The sequence below is a fragment of the Ovis canadensis genome, chromosome 19, assembly GCF_042477335.2.
Source record: "Ovis canadensis isolate MfBH-ARS-UI-01 breed Bighorn chromosome 19, ARS-UI_OviCan_v2, whole genome shotgun sequence".
In the NCBI taxonomy this organism is placed as follows: domain Eukaryota; kingdom Metazoa; phylum Chordata; class Mammalia; order Artiodactyla; family Bovidae; genus Ovis; species Ovis canadensis.
This window is the reverse complement of record NC_091263.1, coordinates 65,762,150-65,786,606: the sequence shown is the minus strand read 5'-3', so window position 1 is coordinate 65,786,606 and position 24,457 is coordinate 65,762,150. Positions and strand designations below refer to the sequence as shown.

At 39.2% G+C, this 24,457-nt stretch overlaps 2 protein-coding genes across 2 annotated transcripts in view; both read right to left on the bottom strand.

Annotated features, from left to right (window-relative positions):
* PRKAR2A (protein kinase cAMP-dependent type II regulatory subunit alpha) overlaps window positions 1-24,457 on the bottom strand; it is a 66,652-nt gene that overhangs the window by 12,842 nt on the left and 29,353 nt on the right. The window contains exons 3-8 of the mRNA XM_069562436.1: window positions 19,038-19,090; window positions 15,841-15,924; window positions 10,063-10,169; window positions 7,083-7,236; window positions 643-744; window positions 386-460 (exon numbers count right to left, since the gene is read on the bottom strand). Coding sequence (XP_069418537.1) covers window positions 386-460; window positions 643-744; window positions 7,083-7,236; window positions 10,063-10,169; window positions 15,841-15,924; window positions 19,038-19,090 — 575 coding nt within the window. The remainder of the gene's footprint in view (window positions 1-385; window positions 461-642; window positions 745-7,082; window positions 7,237-10,062; window positions 10,170-15,840; window positions 15,925-19,037; window positions 19,091-24,457) is intronic.
* Window positions 3,841-6,995, bottom strand: LOC138424892 (uncharacterized protein C8orf88). Its single transcript, XM_069562437.1, has one exon. It carries the CDS (start codon window positions 5,876-5,878, stop codon window positions 5,522-5,524), a length of 357 nt encoding a protein of 118 aa, XP_069418538.1. The 5' UTR covers window positions 5,879-6,995; the 3' UTR covers window positions 3,841-5,521.

Below are 24,457 nucleotides of genomic sequence, written 5' to 3'. Positions count from 1 at the left end.
ACATGACAGAACGGTACAAAGGAAACACTAAAGGCACCTTACAAATCTGGTCAATCACTGAAGACTGCTGTGTATTAGGTTAGCTAAGAGACACTTTGGGCCAAACAGAGAAAGAAAGTACACAACTCTCTGACCTCCAGGTTTTAACAGTGATGAAGGTGGCTTACTCAGGGTTAAAAGAAAGCGATATCCAAAAGAACAAAACCAGAAGCCAAGGAAAGGTGAACAGAGGCCAGAGGTGAACATCGATGGGCTTCAGAAGATTCTGCAGCAAGTGTGCCTGAGTACCTTGCAACATGAGCTCCCCAGGATGAGTGGACAAATGACGCACTAGTCCTTCAGGAGGTGACTTCCGAGAAAGGAGGTGCCCGAGCTCCCCACTCACCTGAGTGATTATGCGCTCTCCATCCTTATAGACCTTTTCTCCTATTACATCCACGATCTTCATTCGTTCTGATACCTGAAACAATGAACACACAAATTCTAAGGAAAAGACCTTAAATTAAAGTCACAAATACTGACAGTATCTATACAACATTGAAATGGGCTAGAATAGTATGAATTAAGAAACCTAACAAGAGAATTGGTTTAACAGCTTTTCTTAAGTCCCCATATACAGTCTCATATTAAAATAGGCTTTACCTCTAGTGATTTAAGAAGCGGCACAGATTCAATAAATGATTCAAACATCTTCCTCTTTTTTGCATTGTTTTTCACTATGATTCTTCTAAATGTCACACGGTCCTGTAAGAAAGAATATGAAAATTCTGGTGAGTGCTCATATAAGAGAGCATCTGTCATTTAATTGAAACTGTGCCACAGCAATAGAGGTCTTTGGAAGGTACTGGATCAACTGAGTACTTAATGATATTTCAATTTGAGTCATCACTGGAAGAAAAAGATCTGCAGCCTGGACAAGATAGATGCCTCATGTTGTCACTTGCTGTCAAGTACTCAATGAGTGCCACCTATGGGTCATAAATAAAATAAAAAATTAAAAAAGCTCACAGTCACTGTTCAAGGTGAAAAGATACACCTTCAAAAAAAAAAAGCAGATAAAACAGTAAGATGGTTCTTGCCCTCAAGGACTTTATAATCTCAATGGGGAAGTAATACAAAATTTATAGGAATTAAAAAAACCACAGTTCAAGACTGCATATGAAATTTGCTAGATGAACTATAGAGACAAAACAAGTCCTACAAGAATTCTGAAGAGAGAGCGCATTCACAATAGCCTGGAGTGATCAAGGAAAATTTTGTTGCAAAAATATAAATTTGTCTGGTATCCGAAGGAGACGTAGGTTTTATAAATTAATGGAGAGAGAAAGTAGGAAACTCAAGATGGAAGGCAGGCATGTGAAACATATCTTGACCCCAGCAAGTCAAGGATTCAAACTCGAGACAGTTAACCAGAGTTATGGTCAGGTACTTCTCAAATACATGTATGCATGTATGGGGAGGGACATGCAGCCAGGAGAATGCTAATTGCTTAGGCTCCTACAAGGCTAGGCAGTTTTTTATACCTAAGTTAATTGCACCTTTCTTCTACCTTGGGCTCTCAGGAATAGAAATTTTTTTTTTTTGAAAGTACACTAATGACATCCTAAAGGCTGAAAGAATGAGAAACAGTAAGGGGGTAAGGGCAAATTTAGGTGTAGGTTTGCTATTTTAGTATTCTTGATGATGGGGTGGGAGCTGGGTGGAGGAAACACACAGAAGACAACTGAGCAGAGATGTCTAAACAGACTTCGCCGGCTCACACGCCATCAGTCCCCTGGTCCAATCCCATGCCAAGTTCCATCTGCAGAAGTCACCTCCTGTGCCCTGTGCTCCTAGGGTAAAACGTGGCAGACTCCTACCCTCCCTTCCTAAACTGACGTACAAACAATGTCTGCTCTCTGCCATTAAGCCAGACTCTGTCCCCATTTTCTTTTCCATCTGTCTGCCTGCAAAGAGCCATGCAATCCCTGATTGCTCTAATGGGCTGCACCACTTGCCACTACTTTTTTGAAGTCCAAGGCTGGAGATGTACTAATATCATTTAAAATGTTACTGTTGTACTTTGGAATATCACTCCATTATCAGTTTCCATGTGTTTTCTGGGCCAATTGAGGCCAAGGGTGCTGTGGAAAGAGAATACTCAAGATTGAGACAATGGGAGTTATGAAGCTCCCTTCCTTATGTCTGAGTAGACATTGTCAAATAACTAGTATTTCTAAATTCATTTTTAACGTTACAAAGTGAAAGTGTTAGTTGCTCAGTGGTGTCTGCCTCTTTGACACCCCATGGACTATAGCCTGCCAGGCTCCCCTGTTTATGGGATTTTCCAGGCAAGAATACTGGAATGGGTAGCCATTCCTTTCTCCAGGGGATCTTCCCAACTCAGGGATCAAACCTGGGTCTTCTGCACTGCAGGCAGATTCTTAGCCATCTGAGCCACCAATAACATAACAAAGATTACCACAATTGCAGCAATGAACTGTATTTCCAGCTAAAGAAAAAACAACTGGTAGCTCTTAGAGTGACTTATCTGTGTTCCAACCTTTCTATGTATGCTTTCACACTTCCCAGAGCTCCCGTGCTGAACAAGGCCAGTTCCTGTGACTGTGGAGAGTATAAAAAAGCACCACCCCAGCTTCCAGGGAGCTTCCAATGGAGCTGTGAAGAGGAATCTCCTACTGTGAAATGGTAGCTCCCTCAGCAAACAGCCCTGAAGTTCAAAAGAGAAAAAGAATGCAACCCTTTCCTTTGACTGCAGAAGTTCCCTGAGAAAGATTCTACTGACTTTCATGCAAGCAAGACAAAGAGGGAGCAGAGACTAAGTGTAGCAGTTGCCCCTAGTAAAAGAAAGTGAAGGTGAAGTAGCTCAGTTGTGTCCGACAGTTTGTGACCCCATGGACTACAGCCTACCAGGCTCCTCTGTCCATGGGATTTTCCAGGCAAGAGTACTGGAGTGGGTTGCCATTTCCTTCTCCAGGGGATCTTCCTGACCCAGGGATTGAACCCAGGTCTTCTGCCTTGCAGGCAGATGCTTTGCTGTCTGAGCCGTATGGAATCCAATCTGAGAAACTCAGTGGCAACACCAGGTCCTCCTGCTTTAGCCTCAGAAGGCATTTCCAAGACCTTGGGAGGCACAAGTGAGAAGTCACACTGTGGAGGACACTCTGGGGGTCACTCTCCTGAAGGAAGTACTGGAGTGTTGGAAGGGCTTGGACTGTAAAGCAGGAGAAAAAGACATCTAAAAAGATCACTTAAGGCAGCAGGGAGATGAATCTCACTTAAGATAGCAGGAACAGGAAGAAAGACTGCACAGGATAAGGTGAGGAACTAGAAAGGCAGAGCAGGGGTCTTAGGAGAGGGAGCTTCAGGAAGAAAAGGGTGGGGAGCAGCCCCACAACCAAGGGGCGCGGGTGTCCCCACTTGGTAGCGCCCAACATATGCCAGGCACTAAGGGAATGGCTTGTCTTGTGTCCTTCTGTTTAATTCTCATATCCCAACCAGAAGACAAGCAGTTTACAGTTCAGTTTTAATAAATTTCTATTGAGACTTTCAGATTACTTAGGAATGGGCTAATTTCCAAGTGTTTGGAGATTTTCCTGTTATCTGTTACTGATTTCTGGTTTCTGTGGTTAGAGAACACACAGTCTGATTTCAATTCTTTTGAATTTGCTAACTTTTAATATCCCAGGATATATGTAGTTTATCTCAGTAAACATTCACGAGCTTGAAAAGAATGTGTATTCTCTGCTGTTATGTGACATGTCCTATAAATTTCAATTAGACCCTTTTGGTTGATGGTGGTGCCAAATCCTATAACCTTCCTGATTTTCTTTCTAGTTGTTTTATTGATTGTTGAGAAGGGGGTGTTGAAGTCTGCAAATACAGTTGTGGATTTATCTGTTTTTTCTTTCAGTCTATCAGTATTAGCTTTACATATTCTGAAGCTCTGTTGTTTGGTATATACAGCTTTAGGGCTTCTATGTCTTCTTGGTAGATTAACTCTTTCATTATTATGAAAATAATAGGGTTAGAGTGTCTGTTGCCTCTGGTAATTTTCTCTGCCATGAAATCTACTTATTTGATACTAACTTAATTTCTCCTGACTTCTTCTGGTTAATGTTTGCATAGTGTATCTATTACTGTCCTTTTACTTTCAACCTACCTATATTATTATATTTGAGTGAGTTTCTTATGAATAGCATATTGTTGGGTCATTTAAGATAATCCATTCTGCCAGTCTCTATCATTTAATTGGCCTATTTAGATCATCTATAGTAACAAATCATATGTTAGGGCCTACATCTACCATTTTATTCAATGTTTTCTGTTCTCTCTCTTGTCCGTTCTTCTATTTCACTTTTCTTGCCTTTCCATAGGTTACCTGAATTACTTTGTAGAATTCCTTTTGATTTGTACAGCTTTTGAGTATATCTCTTTGCACAGGTTACTTTAGCGGTTGCTCTAGGTATTGTATTTACATATGTAACCTACCATGGTCTACTGGTGTCAACATTTTAGAAGTGTGAGTAAAGTGTAGAAGCTTAACTTTCATTTAGGCCCCTTTGAAATATTTCCTCTACATACAGTGAGAATCAGATAAGACAATGTGATAATTTTGCTTCAAGCATCTAAACTATTTTAGAAAACTAAAGAGGAGGATAGACTTTTATGTCTATCCACATGTTTATTCTTTTGGTTGTTCTTTCTTCATTCTTGATATTCCAAATCTCCTTTTATCACTTCCTTTCTGTTTACAGAACTTCCTTTAGTCATTCTTTCAAGGTAGGCCTGCTGGTGACAAAGTTTCTGAAGGAAACTTAATTTCTGAAGGATATTCTCTCGAGGTGTAGAATTTTCAGTTGACAGTTCTTTTCTTTCAGTTATTGAAAAATGCTGGGATACATGGCAATTAGTAAGAAAACCTGGGGAACTCACTGTTGTATCCTTCCTTAAGTCCTGAAATCCCTAACCAGTGCACCTTCTCGTTTCCCTCTCTCGGGGGTTGCCTATGTTTGTCTGATGTATGATATCCAGAGTTTTCTAGCTTTAAGAGGGAAGACTAGGGAGGAATGGGGCCATTCTGTCTTGGCCTGGACTAGAAGTTGGCATCAACGTATTTTTTTTTTTTTTTTTACATCGTAGCAAATACTTTATATTTGTGAATCTTTACAGCTTACATTTCCATTCCATTATTACAAGTGATGAAAAACAAAAAATTGCAAGTAGCATTCAAATTATAAATACACAGTCTTCCCATTTCACTAACCAAATTCTTACTTTTCAGTGTTACTTCCCAATTTATGCAGGAAACTGCCTACAAAGCTGAAACTGATTAGAAAATTTTTAAGGTTTAAATCTCTTTCTCATTTTAGGAGAAACCAAATACCCAACCATTGAAATTAAAAATAAATTGAATTGGCACAGTCATTACAGTTATTGTTACTAGATCCACTTCATTTGCAGGTGTCCAAAATAGAAAATGAATAATTCTTTATCTTCAAATACATATGTTCTTAAAATGCTACTTAAAGCTTTGGTTGTTTTCTGGTTTTTGAAGTACAATGGGGTGATCAGGCAGAAAGTCTGGTTTTTTTCTGCAGATGGAAACACTTGAGAGCTTCAACAGGAAATCTCTGCTGTATTTGATTCTCTCTTTTTTAACTGGAGAATGATGTTGTTGTTCATTAAGACCTTGAGAAAAGGCTTGCATTCCATTCGTCTTACATCTGCTAACTCCACTTTGTAAGTACTGGGTGTTGCATGGATATTCATTCTGAAAGTTGAAAGGGAATACTGCTCCAGGGGGAGAACTCAGATGACGAACAGGTCTTGCTGGTTGAAGTGGTTTACCAATCAACTTTTTGGTTTCCATTATCATAAAGATCTTGAGGTTCCATACGCCTGAAGATCCTGGAGGATTTCGGGGCCGGCAGCCGCGTCGCGGCGCTCAGTCCAGACACGACCGCGGAGCGCCGGGGGTGCCCGTCCGGGAACGGCTCCGGCGGCTAGCTCCGGCATCAACGTATTTTAAAACTGAGTTCATTTTCCTCCATTTGTCTTGGTCTATGCTGAATGTTTTAAGCACCGGGTTCCCAAGTGTGTGATGTATTTTTCTTAAGCCAGTGTACCACTCATTCCTCAGGACCAATCGTTTTGCCTTTTTTGTGGCTGTACCACATCACAGTCAGGGTCCTAGTTCACTGGGGGAACTAGGAATCAAACCTGAGTCCCCTGCTGCAGAAGCAAGGAGTTCTAACCACTGGACTTCCAGGGAAGTCCTGCTCAGGAGCATTCTTAATTCTGCACTAGTATAGCACAATAAAGTGCTTGAGTATGTCTTTAAAATGTGATTTCATTTGAGGAAATATGTTGATAATTTCGAGGTATACATTTAATTCTGCTTGTAGGGTAAATGGAAACAAATTACCATAGATGTGAACATTTAAAAAATGAAATCTGGAATTTATACAAGAGGATGATTCTTTTAAGAAGGAAGAGAGTTATAGATTTTGAAGGCTTGATACTGAAGGATGCAAGGTGGGTCATGTATAATAGAGGATAGGACCTTAGCAGTCTATGCCTAAGATATTCTGGGAAAGTTCTGTTTCCCAGAATATGGCTGTCAGCCTTTCTGGTCATCTAAATCTACTGACTATTGGCATGGACCAACGAATAAACAGATGGTCAAATATCATCTGTTAGTGAACAGTTAGTCCTAGGATAGTTAGAGATGGAAAACACTTTTGGTAGAGCTTTCAATGACACTTATTTTTCTAGACTGGTCTCTTCTGTAGTTATCCTTCCTCTCTCTGCTTGTCTGGTGTAAACATAAAGAGAAAATCTAGTAGGAGCTGACACAACTGCTAGGCCACAAGACCCAGTCTTTTCCGTGTAATTTGCAATAAACAGTCTGTTGACAAATCACTTCAGGGAAATGGAAAAACACATTGGTCAAGACCTTCCACAGTGTCTTTCAGATAATCAGCTATAAAATATACCATGAACCAACAGCCAAGGACAGAGACCCAAAGTAAGGTGGATTAATACCATGCTATGCAAGGAGAACCATTTCTCTAACTCACCAGTCCCCAAAGGGAGCCTTCTGAAGTGGCGACAATGGTAGCAGCTCTCGGGGTATTGTACATCAGAGCTAGTTCTCCAAAACTTCCATGGTTGTCATACTGACCAACAGAGCGGGTTTGATTATCTTTTGTTACTAAAATATCATAGGTTCCCCTGGAAATACAAAAAGAAACAATTTCATTTATAATGGGCAGGTATATATGAATAGAAGGTATGTATGATATACAATGTTGTTTTTGGGGGAATTCCCACAGATTTTTTTGCTAGAATATAGAAATATAATAGATTTTTGCATTTGACTTAGTATTATGTGACCTTGCTAAACTCATTTATTAGTTCTAATGAGTGAACTTGGCGTTTTCTAGAGGATCATGTCAGCTTTATTTCTCTTCCTTTCCACCCTGTTTGCCCTTCCTCCCTCCTGTCAGTTTCTCTCCTCACCCCTTCTCTCTCTCTGCTTTATTGCATTGGCGAGGACCTACAGCGTAACACTGCATGAGGAGCTGAAAGCAGACACGCTTCTCTGGTTCTCCATCTCAAAGGGAAAACATTCAGTTTTTCACCATTAAGTATGAGGTTAGCTATAGATTTTTAAAAATAAATGCCTTTAATCAGGTTGGATAAAAGTCCCTTCTATTCCTATTTTGCTGAGTTTTTACCATGACAAGGTGCTAAACTTTGTCAAGTGCTTTTCCTGCAGGTATTGAAATGACTGGTTGGGTTTTCTTTTGTAGTCTGTTGAAAACTAGGATGTAGAATTGATTAAAAAAATTTTAAAATACAATTTTCTCTCTACTGATTGTTCATTAACAGTGGCTAAAGAAAAACATTCACAATGGATGGCATTTGGAGAAATAGGCACTCTCAATATACCACTGAAGCAAATGTAAACATTTCCAAATTTATCCAAAATATTAACAACAGAACAAATTATTGAAGAGACCCTTTTACACAGTAATTTCATTTCTAGGTATTCTAAAGGAGAGAATGGAAGATACTGGAAAATATTTAACTGCAAGGATGCTCACCAGGTAATATTTATGACAGCAAAAATCACAATTTAATCTGCTAACAAAAAGGTAGGTCAAATATATGTCTATATTCATATTATGCAGTCAATATAAATGATGACATAGAACAATATTGTATCCTATGGCAAACCACTTCAAACAGATTTTTTAAATGAAGTCAATGTATATGAAAGCAATATATATAAATTAATAAAGAGTTAACTACATTTTACATGTTTGATTGTTATCAGCTTTGAAGACCTACCACTCCAATATTTCTTCTTCTTCTGTCTCACATCTAGGAAAGTTGATAAGAAAACCTAGATGCTCCCTCATTTGGTGTTGATGGGAAATCCAAATCACACAAGAGCCTGCCCATATACAAGAGTACTCTACCTCAGCTCTACCTTCTAAACACCATGAAATACCAAGCCAGTCACCTCTCTGTGCTGTCTTAAGTCATGTTTGAACCTCTTGGGAGCCTACCCTGTTCGCCTTTAAAACACTCATTACGAGAATGATCAGTCTTTTCATATCCTCTTAGTCTGTGTGTATGGAATGATCAGTCTTGATATCTGAACCAAATCTGGGGTAACGGATCTGACCTAACAGTAAGGCAAAGGGAGAGAAAAAGAAAGAATATACCCTGGTGATAAAATTAGGGCAAAATTACTTTCTTCCCTGTTTCGCTTGTGTGTTTTTTTTTTTTTCTTAAATTTCCTACAAAGAGCCTCCACTTGTCTGATAAAAATCACTAGGTATCACATGTTACACAAGAAGCAAAGAAGCGGTGATATAACTTAAAAAAATTTTTTCTGCCACTGCTTATAGAATTCTATGGAGGAAGCCTAAGCATGACAGATCAAAGTACAAGACTCTTTAAGACAATACTACTTGTATCATCTTTTCTCTTTAAATAAAGCATTTCCTTCCTAACTCTGATTGGAATCATTTGTCACGGTATCAAGAGCCCAAAGGTTATCCAAGGAATACATTCTTGAACATTTTTCTGAATGAGCAAAAGGCTTCAATAAGAAAAGGGACTAGTTGAATCTAGTATAGCTACTTGATACAGATAAAAAGACCCTTAAAAATCAGGAAAACAATTGGAAAAAATTGAATAAGGTCTGCATAGTAGATGAGAGTACTGTATAAAATGTTAATATCTGATTTTTATGATTGGTCTCTGCTTACGTAAGAAAATGTCCTATGTTAGGAAATACATACATATATTTGGAGATAAAAGGGCTTATACCTGCAACTTACTTTCAAACACAAAGCTAATCTGGTAAAACATTAACCCAGGGAACCTAGGTTTCTAACAATTTTTTGTACTAGTTGTGTAACAATTCTGTAACTGTGAAATTACTTGAAAGGAAAAAATGAAAACTAACTAATGGAAGATACTGGTGAAGCAACATCTTATTGATCCTAAACTCTGGTGAGTGTTCTTTTCAGGACTGAGAGGGAGTCAGAGGGAGTCCCCCAGATGATACCAATAGTAATAGCTCAGGAGGTGAAAACACACCAGGGTGAGCAGGTTAAACCCTCATGTTTCATGTCTCCCAACAGACCTAAACCTGGAACAGAGCCAAAGGAGCCAGAGGTATGGAGGTTGAGGAAATATACTCAAGTGTAAAATCAGGCTAGGATTGAATGGTCCGGATGACAATAAAGTGTCATGGAAATTACTTCTCTTGGACACTTGCAAATAACATGTTTATAAAGCGCATCTTGCACAGCTCACCTAATTGTAGATAGTGGCAACCCAAGTATGCGCTGTACTCAGGACTCAGGACAGCAGAAGATAGAGAGGGCAGGCTGTGGACAGAGAGCAGCAAACTTTGAGGAGCTTGTTAACCTGGCCCTAAGTCCTGCCTGGGCTGAACAAGGCACAGGGTAAAGCTCTTGCCCTGAACCACGAATCTTCCTGAGTACAGGTGTACAACTGCAAAACACCATCTCCTACCGTTCAATGACATAGAAGTTGTCTCCATCATCTCCTTGGTCAATGACATGCTCATCAACTTTGACCGTCCTTTCAAACATGGCATCAAGGACTTGGGATAGCTGTTCCTGCAGGGAACACACAAGGAGAAAAGATGGCCTTTATGTTTATGAGGAAAAAAAATTAACTGTGTTTATCTCAGGTGGTGACTACATGGGAGAAGTCCTCACATCAGATTATCCCCCACATCCAAGCAGAAACCTAAGGGTCTGAAACAAATGCCTTCCTGTGGCCATTCAGCTTTACATGTCCACATACACAGCCCAGTTGCCAAGCTCTCTGAGGCAGTATTGTTTTTTGGGGAAAAAAAAAACCCACAACATTCTACAATTTACGTGGAAATAGACATCTAGACGACGGTTCCCATTCACCCAGCCACACCACAAGAGTGTCACTGCCCTGACGACACGTGTACAGCCATCATGGCTCTACTATATCACGTGTCATGTGGTGACGCCACCTTCCCACAGGTGTTGATCTAACAGGATCGTCAAATCTAACAGGCTGAGATGCTTCAGAGGTTATCTCATGGAGCAGCACAGCTGCCCTTCCTAGTCAAGCACATCACTTAATCTGAGTCTGTTTCTTCATTACAAAAAAGTGTTTAATAAATAGCTTTCAGCTCATCAACTTTCATGACTAAAGGAAAAAAAAATCTATGGAAAATATTTATCACATAATAGGTACTTAATAAATAAGCTCTATTATCAGACACTTAATATTGCTATAGTTATTTATATACAATACATACAATTATTTACCAATAGCACCTGCAATAACCAGAAGGTAACTGTACCAACAAATATTAAAATAATCAAAACAGTGCTATTAAATTCTAACAATACAGTGGCCTCAGTCTAGGGCCAGCATCCCTCTGTCAGTGGCTGTTGAGCCTGTGTGTGTGCTAAGTCATTTCAGTAGTGTCCGACTCTGTGTGACCCTATGAACGGCAGCCCACCAGGCTCCTCTGTCCATGGGAGTGTCCAGGCAAGACTACTAGAGTGGGTTGCTGTGCCCTCCTCCAGGGGATCTTGCCAACCCAGGGATCAAATCTTCAATTTCTATATCTCCTGCACTGGCCGGCAGGTTCTTTAACACTAGCACCAAAAAAAAAAAAAAAAAAAAAACACTAGCACCACCTGGGAAGCCCCAGTGACTGTTAGGGAGCACTAAAGACCAGTTTCAACTCACAGAAAGACTTTCTCTTTGCAGGATTGTGGATTGAAGGCCTGGCAAGGAGATAATTGTATTGCTGCATAATTCCATATGATTTAGCATTCTGCTACTTAAAATAATGTATCACCAACAAGCAGCTCCTTAGTTCCATAGTTCCATGGGTGGTGAATACTGTACAAGCTGACAGATACTATAAAAGAAGTCTTGCTACTCATGTGTCCACATTCATGTGGAATGTGAGCCCAGTGTTGCCTGAAATCGCACATTTAAATACAGGTAACAAATTCAAATTTTCACATACAATACAGGCCAAACACATACATCTACCCTGGTGTGTCTGGCCTGTGGGCTGTCCATTGGCAGCCTCATGTTGTGAGTAACAAATTCTGGCCCAGACTCTTCAAAAACATCAGTGTCATGAGATATAGAATAAGGTACAGGGGAAGCATTCTGGTTAGAGGGGACTAAAGTCATCCATGACAGCCAAAAGCAACATGTGATTCAGGACTGGAAAACAAAACAAAAAAGCTATAGAAAACTTTCCTGGAAAAAGCTTAATATGGACTGTATTTAGGTAATATTATTACAACAGTGTTAAATTTCTTGGGCTTAATAATGATAATGTGTTAATGGAGGAGAATATCCTTGTTCTTGGAAAATATAACTTATGGCATTTAGTGGCTAAGAGCTATGATGTCCTCAGTATATTCATAAATGGCTCAGGACCTAAAAAAGCAGTTTATATGCACCTATATATGTGCTTGCACATACACATAAGAGACAGAGTAAATATGGCAAAATGTCAACAACTGGTCAATCTAGGTAAAGAATATACGCAAGCTTTGATTTTTTTGTAAATTTGAAAATTTAAACACAAAAGTTAGAGAAGCAAATTGTTTTTAAAGTGGAAACCAATACAGTATATTAACGCATATACATGGAATTTAGAAAGATGGTAACGATAACCCTATATGCGAGACGAGACACAGATGTATCGAACAGTCTTTTGGACTCTGTGGGAGAGGGAGAGGGTGGGATGATTTGGGAGAATGGCACTGAAACATGTATAATATCATATAAGAAACGAATCACCAGTCTAGGTTTGATGCAGGATACAGGATGCTTGGGGCTGGTGCACTGGGATGACCCAGAGGGATGGTATGGGGAGGGAGGTGGGAGAGGGGTTCAGGATGGGGAACACGTGTACACCCGTGGCGGATTCATGATGATGTATGGCAAAACCAATACAATATTGTAAAGTAAATAAATAAATAAATAATATAAATAAATCAATAAAGGGGAAACAAATACACTCACTGGAATGACTAAAATTTTAAAAGACAGATAATATCAAAAGTTGGGAATATCATATATTGTTGGAAGGAATACAAAATGGTAAAATCACTTTGAAAAAGATCCAGCAGTTTTTTATAAAATAAAAAAATATGTCTACCCTATGACTCAGCAATTTTTGTCCTTGGGTGTTTTACTTTAGAGCACAAAATGTCCACAGCATTATTATCAAGAGTTAAAAAACAAGAAATTAGACCAGGTATCCATCATCAAAAAAAGGAATAAGCAAACTGGCATCTTCATATAATGGACTACTACTCAGAAATAAAAGGGAGTGAACTAACATCATGAACAGTGACACACTGACAACATGGATCCCTCGATCTGCTCCTCTGAGAAGGACACAACATAATTTCTAGAGTAGTCTGGCCAAGATGTATAACCACATTTCAATCGTGAAGAAACATCAAACAAATTCAAATTGAGGTATATTCTATAATGTAACTAACCAGCACTCTTCAAACTGTCGAGATCATGAAATACTAGAAAGGACTGAAAACTATCACAAACTGGAGGAGACTATGGGAAAATAACCACCAAGTGCAATATGGGATTCTGGACTGGATCATTAACTATGGAAGAAAAAAACAAACCAAAGACTTTAGGGAGAAAACTGATGAAATCTGAACAAGGCTTTTAGTTTAGTTAATGATACTGTAATAATATAAATTCCTTGGTTTTGAGAACTGTACTGTGGTTATGTAAGATGCTAACATTGGGGGAAGTTAGATGAGGGCCATATGGGAACTCTTTACTATGTTTACATCTTAAAAAAGTGAAAAAAGAAAATGGAATGCTGAACAACACGAAAGAATCTCAAAAATATTGTGCTGAGCAAAAGGAGTTTCTCACAATGGAGAGAAATCTTGTATGGTTTATTATATGGAATCTTATATGATTGCATATCACGTATGATTCCACTTATACGAAATTCTAGAAGGCAAAATGAATTTATGGTAGAATAAATCAAAATACAAGTTGCCTCTGTGGGGAGGGGAATAAGAATTGATCATGAAGGGGCATGAGGGAAGTTTCTGAAGTGGTAGTAATATTCTGTATCTTTCTTCCGGCTGCATAGATTGTGTGGCATGCGGAACTTTAGCTCCCTGATAAGTGCCTGCATTGGGAGTGCAGTCTTAGTCTTAGCCACTGGACCGCCAGGGAAGTCCTAAGTTCTATAATCCTCTTTCTTTTTAAAAAATATTTATTTTTATCTATTTGGCTGTGCTAGATCTTAACTGTGGCATGAGGGATCTAGTTACCTGACCAGGGATTGAACCCGGGCCCTCTACATTGGAAGTGCAGAGTCTTAGCCACTGAACTACCAGGGAAGTCCCCGAAATTCTATATTCTTGACAAGGGCTTGGATTACTTAAGTCTATTCATTTGTCAGACCTAAGGGAATGTACATTTAAAACTCATGCATGCGTTTCATTACATGTAAACTTTACATTAAAAGGCAACAAACAAATACTGAACTCCAGTTCATGATATGAACACCAAAATATTTAAGGGAATATACTGAGATTATCCAAAAAAATAATAAGGTGGGTTTCTGTAGGGCAGCAAACAGCTGACTGGAAACGTTTTACTGGAACACAGCCGCACACTTTCATTTATGCATTGCCTATGGCTGCTTTCCTGCTACAATAATGAAGCTGAGTAGTTGACAGACTGTTGACAGTAGTTGACAGAAATGTTTTGTATTTGCTATGGGCTCCCCTGGTGGCTCAGATGGTAAAGAATTCGCTTGCAATGAGAGAGACCTGGGTTCCATCCCCGGGTTGGGAAGATACCCTGCAAGAGGGCATGGCAACCCACTCCGGTATTCTTGCCTAGAGAATCCCCATGGACAGAGAAGCCTGCTGGGCTACAGTCCCTGGGGTCCCAAAGAGTAGGACACGACTGAGTGACTAAGCACAGCACACATCTGGTTCCTTAAGCAAAAGGTTGCTAACCCCTTTGTTGAGGGTAGATGGTATATAACACAACAAGCATAGTAAAATTTTAATGTTAGAACCAAGGCAGAGGATAAATACATGTTCTGTAAAACCCTCTCATTTCATTGTATTTGAATATTTTCATGATAAAATATCAGAAAAATATAATTAAATCTGAAAATTTTATTTTTCCATACTGAAATGGTAAAATGATGTTCTTCATCACTAAGAAAAATCGGAATACTAGACTGACATAGCAACTTCCTTTAGAACATCTGCTAGTATAACATTTACAAGGGGTTTTATTCACAGTAGATAAAGAAGTAAGTCCCTTTTCTATTGATACAGATGGGTCTTTCAGGGAAAACAGCAGACAGACTAGTATTTCTTACAACTAGCCTTTCCTTGAACTCACTGTCCTTATTTTATTCAATCTCAGACTAATAAATTTCTGATTAAAGTTCCAGCTATTCCTATAACCACAAAGCTACCAAACAGACTGGTTTACAGAGGCCAGGAATACATCATGGACTTGTGTCTGACCAATCCAATTCCCAGAAGGCTGTGGGAATATCTTCAGAAGACTTTATTTGTAGGAACTGGGTAGTAGGAAAATTCTATTTCCCATCCCTCCTGTCTTTGCACATTCTGGGATTCCCTCGCAGGCCCAGCACTTCAGTCATCTATGGGCCTTCAGCACATGGCCCTCAAAGTATTGAAGAAATAGGAAATCTGAAGCATCTCTGTGCTCAAGAGGCAGCCTTGTTCTCCATCTTCACCAACAGAGGGAGGATAGGCACACACAGATCCTGTGCAGAGCCCTATAGACACATACGACTCTGTGTGTCCCAGGCCTGAGGTCTTCACTGAGAATAATCACAAGAGATGCCTCACACCAAGGAGGTGAGAAGCAGTCACCCACTTCCAGTGTGTAACTGCTACCGGCAAAGAGGACACCACATGGCATCTTTGGAGAAATTACTCTGCAGCATAAATAAAGACCCTCCGAACTAAGCCAGGGTCATGCAAACCTGAGCATTTCCTTTTGACATGACCCAAATGCATGGTTCACAAATGGTACTGCCTTGGAGGAAGTACCAAAGCAGGTCAGAGAAATATTGACACTCATCTGTGTTTAGCTACAGTGCTAAACACAATGCAAAAGAAGAAGCTAAGGTTTTATTGCCTCATATGGCTGTGGCTAAGATGCTAAAACTGTTTAAATGATGAAAAGCTAAAAGACAAAAATATTTTAAAAAGTCAGTGTTACCGGATCAAGATTTTTGAAAAGAAGAATATCTTTGCAAGCTTCCTGAAGTCTGCACCGCTGTTGATCAGTTTTAGGATGAATCACCTGCCAATCCAAGAAAACAAGGGAAATTTTAATATTCTATTTTAAAATATTACTTAACTTACAAAGTAGAATATTTCTTTCTCCTAAAAATGGGAAAAATTAAGAGCACGTTTACCATAATTTTAATTTTATACAAATACCAAGCAGTACCCTGATCGTGGACAGGCAATGGGGTGGGGGTACAGCTGGCAGCAAGTCAGCTATCCGCTGGGAGCCCCAGAATCCCCATCCATAAAGCAGAAGGTTACATGTTCATTTATTCAACAAACATTTGCATCAGCTAGTTGCCAGGCACCATCTCAGCTCTCCGGACAGAACAGTGAACACAGGACACAAACACCTGCTCTCACCATCAATAAATACATAAAGGATGGTAGAGAGTGACAGGGCTAAGGAGAAAAATAAGGCAGGGAAGGGTGATTAAAAGTGTGTGTGTACATGCAGGTATGTGTCCAGATGAGGCCTGAGAAGGTGACATTTGTGTCAAGATCCTAAGGAGCTGAGGACCACCTGAGGGAGTGAGTCATGTGGACATCTCTGTGAGATGACCTCCAGCAGAAGGAACAGCAAGTGGAAACAATATGATGGGTGAATAGCATGTTTGAGAAAAACCAGGAGACAGGTGTGAGTGACAAAGAGGGAGGGGAAAAGATCAGGAAGAGACCTGGTTTGGGGGTTAGGTGGAGGGCAGTGTAAACCATAGAACTGGAACTTTTCTCTAGTGACCTGGGGGCAATCTCAGGGTTCTGACTGAGGAAGGAAAGAGATCTGACTGATGATTTTAAAGGCTCAAGTTGGTTCCTAAGTGAAGAACAGCCTTGACAGACACAGGAGCAGAAGCCAGGAAGCGTCTGTGATTATCCTAGTGTTAAACTGGTGATTAAGACCAAGGTGGTAGCCGTGGAAGTATTGAGAAGTACTGGAATCTTGGATATGATCTGAAGACCAAGCCCATTGGATTTGCTGAAAAATTGAATGTGGGTATAAAAAATTAAGAGGAGCTGAGGGTGACCTTAAAATTGTGGACTTGAGCAACAGGAAGGATGGAGGTGCCATTTAATGAGCTGGGGAAGACTGTGGGTGAAAAAGAATGTCTCAGTGGAAATCATCAGGAGCTCACTGTAAGCTGTCTATTGAAATCTAAATGGAGATGGCAAGTAAACAACCACTATATAAGCTGGAGTTCAAACATCAACAAACTTAGTATTACCAGTAATAATAGTGGTGCCTACAAAATCAGAGTTGCCATAGAATTAAATGAGCTGATACAGGCAGTGTTTAAAGTAGAACCTGGCATTCAGTAGGTGCTCAAAAATTATTACTACTATCACTAATACTATAGATAGTCAATACATGTTTTTTGAACTAATACCACCACTGGGCATACACACCAAGGAAACTAGAATTGAAAGAGACACATGTACCCCAATGTTCATCACAGCACTGTTTATAATAGCCAGGACATGGAAGCAACCTAGATGTCCATCAGCAGATGAATGGATAAGAAAGCTGTGGTACATATACACAATGGAGTATTACTCAGCCATCAAAAAGAATACATTTGAATCAGTTCTAATGAGGTGGATGAAACTGGAGCCGATTAGAGTGAAGTAAGCCAGAAAGAAAAACACCAATACAGTATACTAACACATATATATGGAATTTAGAAAGATGGTAATGATAACCCTGTATGCAAGATAGCAAAAAGACGCAGATGTACAGAACAGATTTTTTGACTCTGTGGGAGAGGGAGAGGGCGGGATGATTTGGGAGAATGGCATTGAAACATGTATATCATATAAGAAACGAATCGCCAGTCTAGGTTTGATGCAGGATGCTTGGGGTTGGTGCACTGGGATAACCCAGAGGGATGGTATGGGGTGGGAGGTGGGAGGGGGGTTCAGGAGTGGGAACTTATGTACATCCATGGTGGATTCATGTTGATGTATGGCAAAACCAATACAGTATTGTAAAGTAAAAAAATAAAATAAAATAATTTAAAAAAACTAAAAAAAAAAAGAATTATTGCCCAGCATCGCTGTTATAATTGAAAAACCTATTAAGCACCATCCTAAGTACTGTCTTCACCCTAAAAAATCTACATCACTTAATTTAGACCAGAAATAACAGATGTCAAAAGTGCTAAGTAATTTAAATTTATAATATTAAATAGTTGAAAAAGTTTTAACTTTTAAAAGTCTTTTCAAAATTTTATAACATCAAGAATGAAAAATTTAAAAACCTACACGTCTATTATATTCACACAATGGTAGCATTTTATTATTAGAATAGTTCAGAAATCTTTTCTAGTCTGCTCACTTTAAGACATATTTGAAAAGTCATTAAAGTTTCTTTAAACATCAATCTTTTCAAAAAGATGGTTCAAATTTGCTTTTATAAAAGTAACTTGTTAACTATATAAAAGTTGAAAAATCTGAGTTTTTGAAAAAGCAACCCCCAAATCAACTGTAGTCTTGCAACAACTACTGGGATGTAAAATCCCTACTGGGATTAAAATCTGGGATGTATCCTTCCAGGCATAAATCTTTTTACAAATAAGTAAACAAGTAAATAGGTATGAAGATGGATAGATGTTTAAATTTTTTTTTTATTATAAAATGCTGTATAAACTGTACCTCAAATTTACATCATTCCACGTCATTAAACCCAGTCCTGTACCATCATTTCCAATGGCTTCAGATCTTCTTGATTTGAATGTGCCAGAATTTAGCCCCTGGAAACCCCTATTTTAGTTCATTTATGTTGCTTCCATCTTTCACTATTATAATACTGCATTAACCTCCTTAGAAAGGATCCTTAGGAAGGATGCAACTGATAGGCATGAATTCTCCTGCAGGTAACTGCTGAGTCAGTTGGCTTGACTAAGTGTAAAGCTGATAGCTACAGCTAGGCACCCCTACCATATCCTCAACCAATCTTGCTTCCTATTCTTCTTAATAATTTGTCAGTCTGTTAGATAAAAGATGGTATCTTGCTGAGATTTTAATCTGTATTCATTTTAAATATCAGCATAATTAGACTTGGTATAGAGGAAAAGGGGAGTGAGTGGGGACTGAAATTATTCTAGCCAATCCCTTTGCTGCAGTTCTTACCCTTGGATCAGTATCTTCCTCTTCCTCATCAGGGTTATAGGTCTCAGCACAGACTAAAGTTGGAGAGAAAAAAAATAAAGAGAAAAATGAATAAAACAAATGTGTATTTTACTGGAAAATAGGAAGTAAACATAATTTCCTTTTGTTCACTGTTTTCTAAAGCTATAATGAACTTTGCAACCCCTTCCTTCAATTAACAAATATACTAAGTACCTAGTAATGCCAGGCATTTTGTTAGTGATGAATAGTCAGCTATCCAGGGATTGGTAGACCAAACAGGAGAGAAACCATAAAAAACCTCATCTACTAAATTCTATGGTAGTGACAAGGATAAGCAAGGAAGTGCTGTCTCTGCTGAGCTATGAAGCAGGAACAGAAAATCACCAAGTACAATACACACAGTATAGACATATGGATATGGAATTGGAGTACTCACAAAAAAATCTAAATATCTCAACCTCCTTATGTATTAGAATGACTTAAAAGAATGAATTTCAACAAAACGAATATACTACTATTTGTCAGGCTCTCTTATAAATACAATATTATATAATTTAAAGCCAGCTCGGTTTTCTTTGTAGGTAATCTGTGTTTGCACCAATGGGCTGCAGGACTTGTCTTTTTCCTAATTCAAAGATTTTAAAAAAATGCTTTAAAAAAAATGCTTACTAAACAATTGCTTACAATACCAGAATATCATAAATGATGTAAGTATGCATTTGAATAATTCAGCTATGAGAAAGATTGAGAAAGACCCCCTTTGGCTAATTAACAGTCAGCTCTATGGGAAAAAAGGCAAAAAAAGGAGGTAAAGAATATACTATTAATATGTAGCAGACTGTCCTTCCATAAAGAAGGACTTCCATGAGAAAGAAGGAGAGCTAAAAATGATGGGAAGAGGGAATAAGTATGAATACACACACACACACACACACATATGAGAGAGATACACACACACATACACACACAAAAGTGAAAGTGAAAGTCACTCAGTCGTGTCCGACTCTTTGCAACTCCATGCACTATAGAGTCCGTGGAATTCTCCAGGCCAGAACACTGGAGTGGGTAGCCTTTCCCTTCTCCAGGGGATCCTTCCCAACGCAGGGATCGAACCCAGATCTCCCACACTGCATTCTTTACCAGCTTAGCCACCAGGAAAGCCCATATAAAAAATTTTAATGTATTTATTTTTCCAAAAGGAAACAGGATAAACCAAAAAATAATAAAATTATTTCCTAGAAGGTAGGCAGAAACAAAAAAGGGACAGGGTAGGGAAAGGAATGAAACTTCTCTGAGAACAAAATTTTACATACTTTTGACATTTAAGCCCTGTTAAAATGTTTTATATAGTCTTAACAATAAATTTGATAGAGGAACCCAAAAATTGAATACCAAGAGAAACTAATGAATCTAACCACATATCAGGTTGATAACATAACCACAGAAAAGGAAAGGGGAGTGATTTTAAGTAGCTTCTGAGCATAATAATCTGACCAGTGGGATGTATCCAATGACAAAAAAGAACTAATGTCGGCAGTGGTACAATAATTCCAAAACTCCTCTGTGTACTACAGTTGTGAGTAAAAAAATATATACTTAGTTTTTCACTGGAAAAAAGGGGAATATTAATACAAATACAGAACACAAGATGAGTTAGAATTGGAGATGCAATACAAGTCATGCTTTTAAAATCTTACCCTTAGGGATGACAATAGTAGACACAATGAATTATGTAATGAATAAAAGAGTTAGTGTACTCATAAACTATTTTGTCAGGAATGTCTAGATGTGATCACTGGCGTTACCCAGAAAGCTACAAACCTGTTCCTTCCTCACAACAGCTTTAGTATACGTCATTACAACTAAGGAAAAGTTTCTCTTCTAAAAAATCCTCAATTATTTGCAATAACTGTGTGACCTGGCTTGGTTTACTTCAAATCTCCACCTTCTCTTCTGCACACTGGAGCTAACAGTAGCGATTCCCCTCTGAGGACTGTTGTAAGGTTTCAAGTAAACAAGCGCGGGGCACATGGTAAGGAGGCAGTAAATGCCAACTCGTTGAACTACTCCTATTATCACGTTTCATTTGTTCTGGTTTTCTGGAACTTTAATTGCCATTATCTTGGTTCTTTTCTCTATCCGAGCTCTTTCAACAACTGTCCTCTCTTCAAGGCTGTCTTGTATTACAGATTCTGCCCTTAAAATTTTTACTTCTCTTGCCCTCTCATGCAACTATGCCAAAGCCTTTGACTGAGTGGATCACAACAAACTGTGGAAAATTTTTAAAGAAATGGGAATACCAGACCACCTGAACCTGCCTCCTGAGAAATCTGTATGCAGATCAAGAAGCAACAGTTAGAACCGGACATGGAACAACAGACTGGTTCCAAATTGGGAAAGGATATGTCAAGGCTGTATATTGTCACCCTGGTTATTTAACTTATACACATATGCAGAGTACATCATGCAAAATGCTGGGGTGGATGAAGCAAAGCTGGAATCAAGACTGCTGGCAGAAATACCAATAACCTCAGATATACAGATGATACTACCCTTATGGCAAAAAGTGAAGAGGAACTACAGAGCCTCTTGATAAAAGTGAAAGAGGAGAAGTGAAAAAGCTGGCTTAAAATTCAACATTAAAAAACTAAGATTATGGCATCTGGACCCATCACTTCATGGCAAATAGATGGATAAATCATGGAAACAGCAACAGACTATTTTCTTGGGCTCCAAAATCACTGCAGATGGTGACTGCAGCCATGAAATTAAAAGATGCTTGCTTCTTGGAAGAAGAGCTATGACCAACCTAGACAGCATATTAAAAAGCAGAGACATTACTTTGCTGACAAATGTCCATCTAGTCAAAGCTATGGTTTTTCCAAAAGCTATGGTTTTTCCAGTAGTCATGTATGGATGTAAGAGTTGGACCATAAAGAAAGCTGAGTGCCGAAGAATTAATGCTTTGGAACTGTGGTGTTGGAGAAGACTCTTGGGAGTCCCTCAGACTGCAAGATCAAATCAAATCAATCCTAAAGGAAATCAACCCTGAATACTCATTGGGAGGACTGATGCTGAAGCTGAAGGTCCAATACTTCGGCCACCTGATGTGAAGAACTGACTCACTAGAAAAGACCCTGATGCTGGGAAAGACTGAAGGCAGAAGAAGGGGACAACAGAGGACAGATATGGTTGGACAGTATCACCAAATCAATGGACATAAGTCTGAACAAACTCCAGGAAATGGTGAAGGACAAGGAAGCCTGTCGTGCTGCAGTCTATGGGGTCGCAAAGAGTCAGGCATGACTGAGCAACTGAACGACAAATTAGCATTCTGTAGTGGACCCTTCTAATCTTCATTCTTCTTATATCCTTAATCCACCAAGTTCATTTACAAGCCTTATAATGTTTGTTAGGGTTTACGTCTTATTTGTGAGCAGGTAAGGAATATAACTGGTTCTTGACCCTACACTCCATTCTTCTGTATGATGGCTAAAAATCTCTATGTATCTACAATGAAGGGATGAGATGATACATACCACTCTCAATCCCTGATTTCTTAGAGACATTTCCTCCCTGCAGTGCTGGTCTAGCTGCCCTCCAGCTTCCTCCTTCCCACTGATTTTCTGAACTAATGGAATACCTGAGAAACGGTGACTCCCCACATGACCTGTAGACAGGACGCCCTTTCTTGTCCAGCCTATAGGTGTGGGCCATGCCTTCTGTGCTGCACTGCCATTAATACTCTGCCTAATAGGAAACCAGGATCCTTAAAGAGACGGAGAAAAACTCGGGAGAAGGGAATAAGAGAACAGACATCATTCTAATCCCTAAAACAGCATCAGGTAATGTTCTGTATAGAGCGCTGCCCAACCCCTGGTAGCACAGGCTTTTGGAGCTGAGCCAGGTAAGGGATGGAATATAATGATTCCTTATCTTTCACCAAGCCATTCTTGTTTCCACAAGGAAACAAGTTCATCTTAGGTCTGTCCTAAAGATTAAGGCAGACACCTTCCTGAGTTCTTAGATGTTACTGCTGTCACTTTTCACATTTTCGTAGGTATTTGGGTAGGGGGCTGAGGAAGCTGTTTTGAAGGCATCAGATACTATGTTGAACTGCAAACTTCTTGGTTCTCCGTGCTCTTGATTAATGCTGTCATTGTCAGCCCAGTTTTCTAAACTAGAAATTTGGAACTCACTATTACTGCCTTCTTTCCACCTGTTACCCAATGAATACATCAAAGTCTGCCTCAGAAATATTCTCATACTTGACCTTTATTCCATCTACCCTGTTACTCCTTGGTCCAGGATTTCAAAATGTCTTCTTTGAAAAATGCATTTAAAAAACCCTCATTTGGGAAACAGATGGGTACATGGGGATTATTATACTTTCTCTACTTTTGCATATGTATGGAAATTTTTCATTTAAAAAGTTGAAAATAATAAGTCTTTTAATGATGAGACTGACAGGATTTTACTGATAATGACACTTAGTCTTGAGCTCGCTTATTTTCAGGCTTGCTCTTCTTCGGATTTTGGAGGAAAGTACTGTAGCACTTAGCTCATTTTTGTATTTTTAGACATTAATGTAACTGAGGCAACAAATGTTACATCCTGAAGTCTTAAGACACAGCACTATGATTTAAACAAAAGCAATTATTTTCATAAAATCATTAATGTTTCCTATTTGTGAAAAATGGAGAAGGAAGTAGCAACCCACTCCAGAATTCTTGCCCGGGAAATCCCGTGGACAGAGAAATTGGTGGGCTACAGTCTATGGGGTCGCAAAGAGTTGGATATGACTGAGCACACAGACATTAGTAGAAAAACAGTGTATCTTTATTTTTTTTAATTGGTTTGGATGTTTTCGCTTTTCTTTTTGAACACCAGACAGCTCCTTTTTCTTCTTCCTCTGTTTACCTCAACCTCTCTACTTCTTCCTGATCCTGATCCCAAATTACTTTTCTCATTTTCTATATAAAAATCTATTCTTAGGTCTCTGTGATTGCTGTCCCTTATGGCTCTAAATATCAGGAAGCTTATCTCAGTGTAAAAGTTACCTGGGGAGTCCCAGCGTCAGTGTGATCCTCTCTGCAGCCTCAAGAACTACACTGAATGTCCTGAGATGCTCAAGACCTGCTGAAGACAAAGGCTAAAAGAGCAGCACAGCCCCTCACTTGAGGGAGTCAATGTTGCCCCCACTGTCCAGCAGATGTCACTAGTTAGTAACAGGGAACTGTACAAAGGAACAATAGATCAGCCAGCATAACCTCCTCCTCTAGGTTTTAACGGCTGCTTTCTTCATCCAGAAATGTGAATCACTAAAATGTACTTGTGAGAGAAAACCCCTTCATTTCTACCAGGCCTGGTCACTGGCGTCAGGCCCTGCGCTGTCCTGCTGGTTCCCGTGAAGAGTTGAT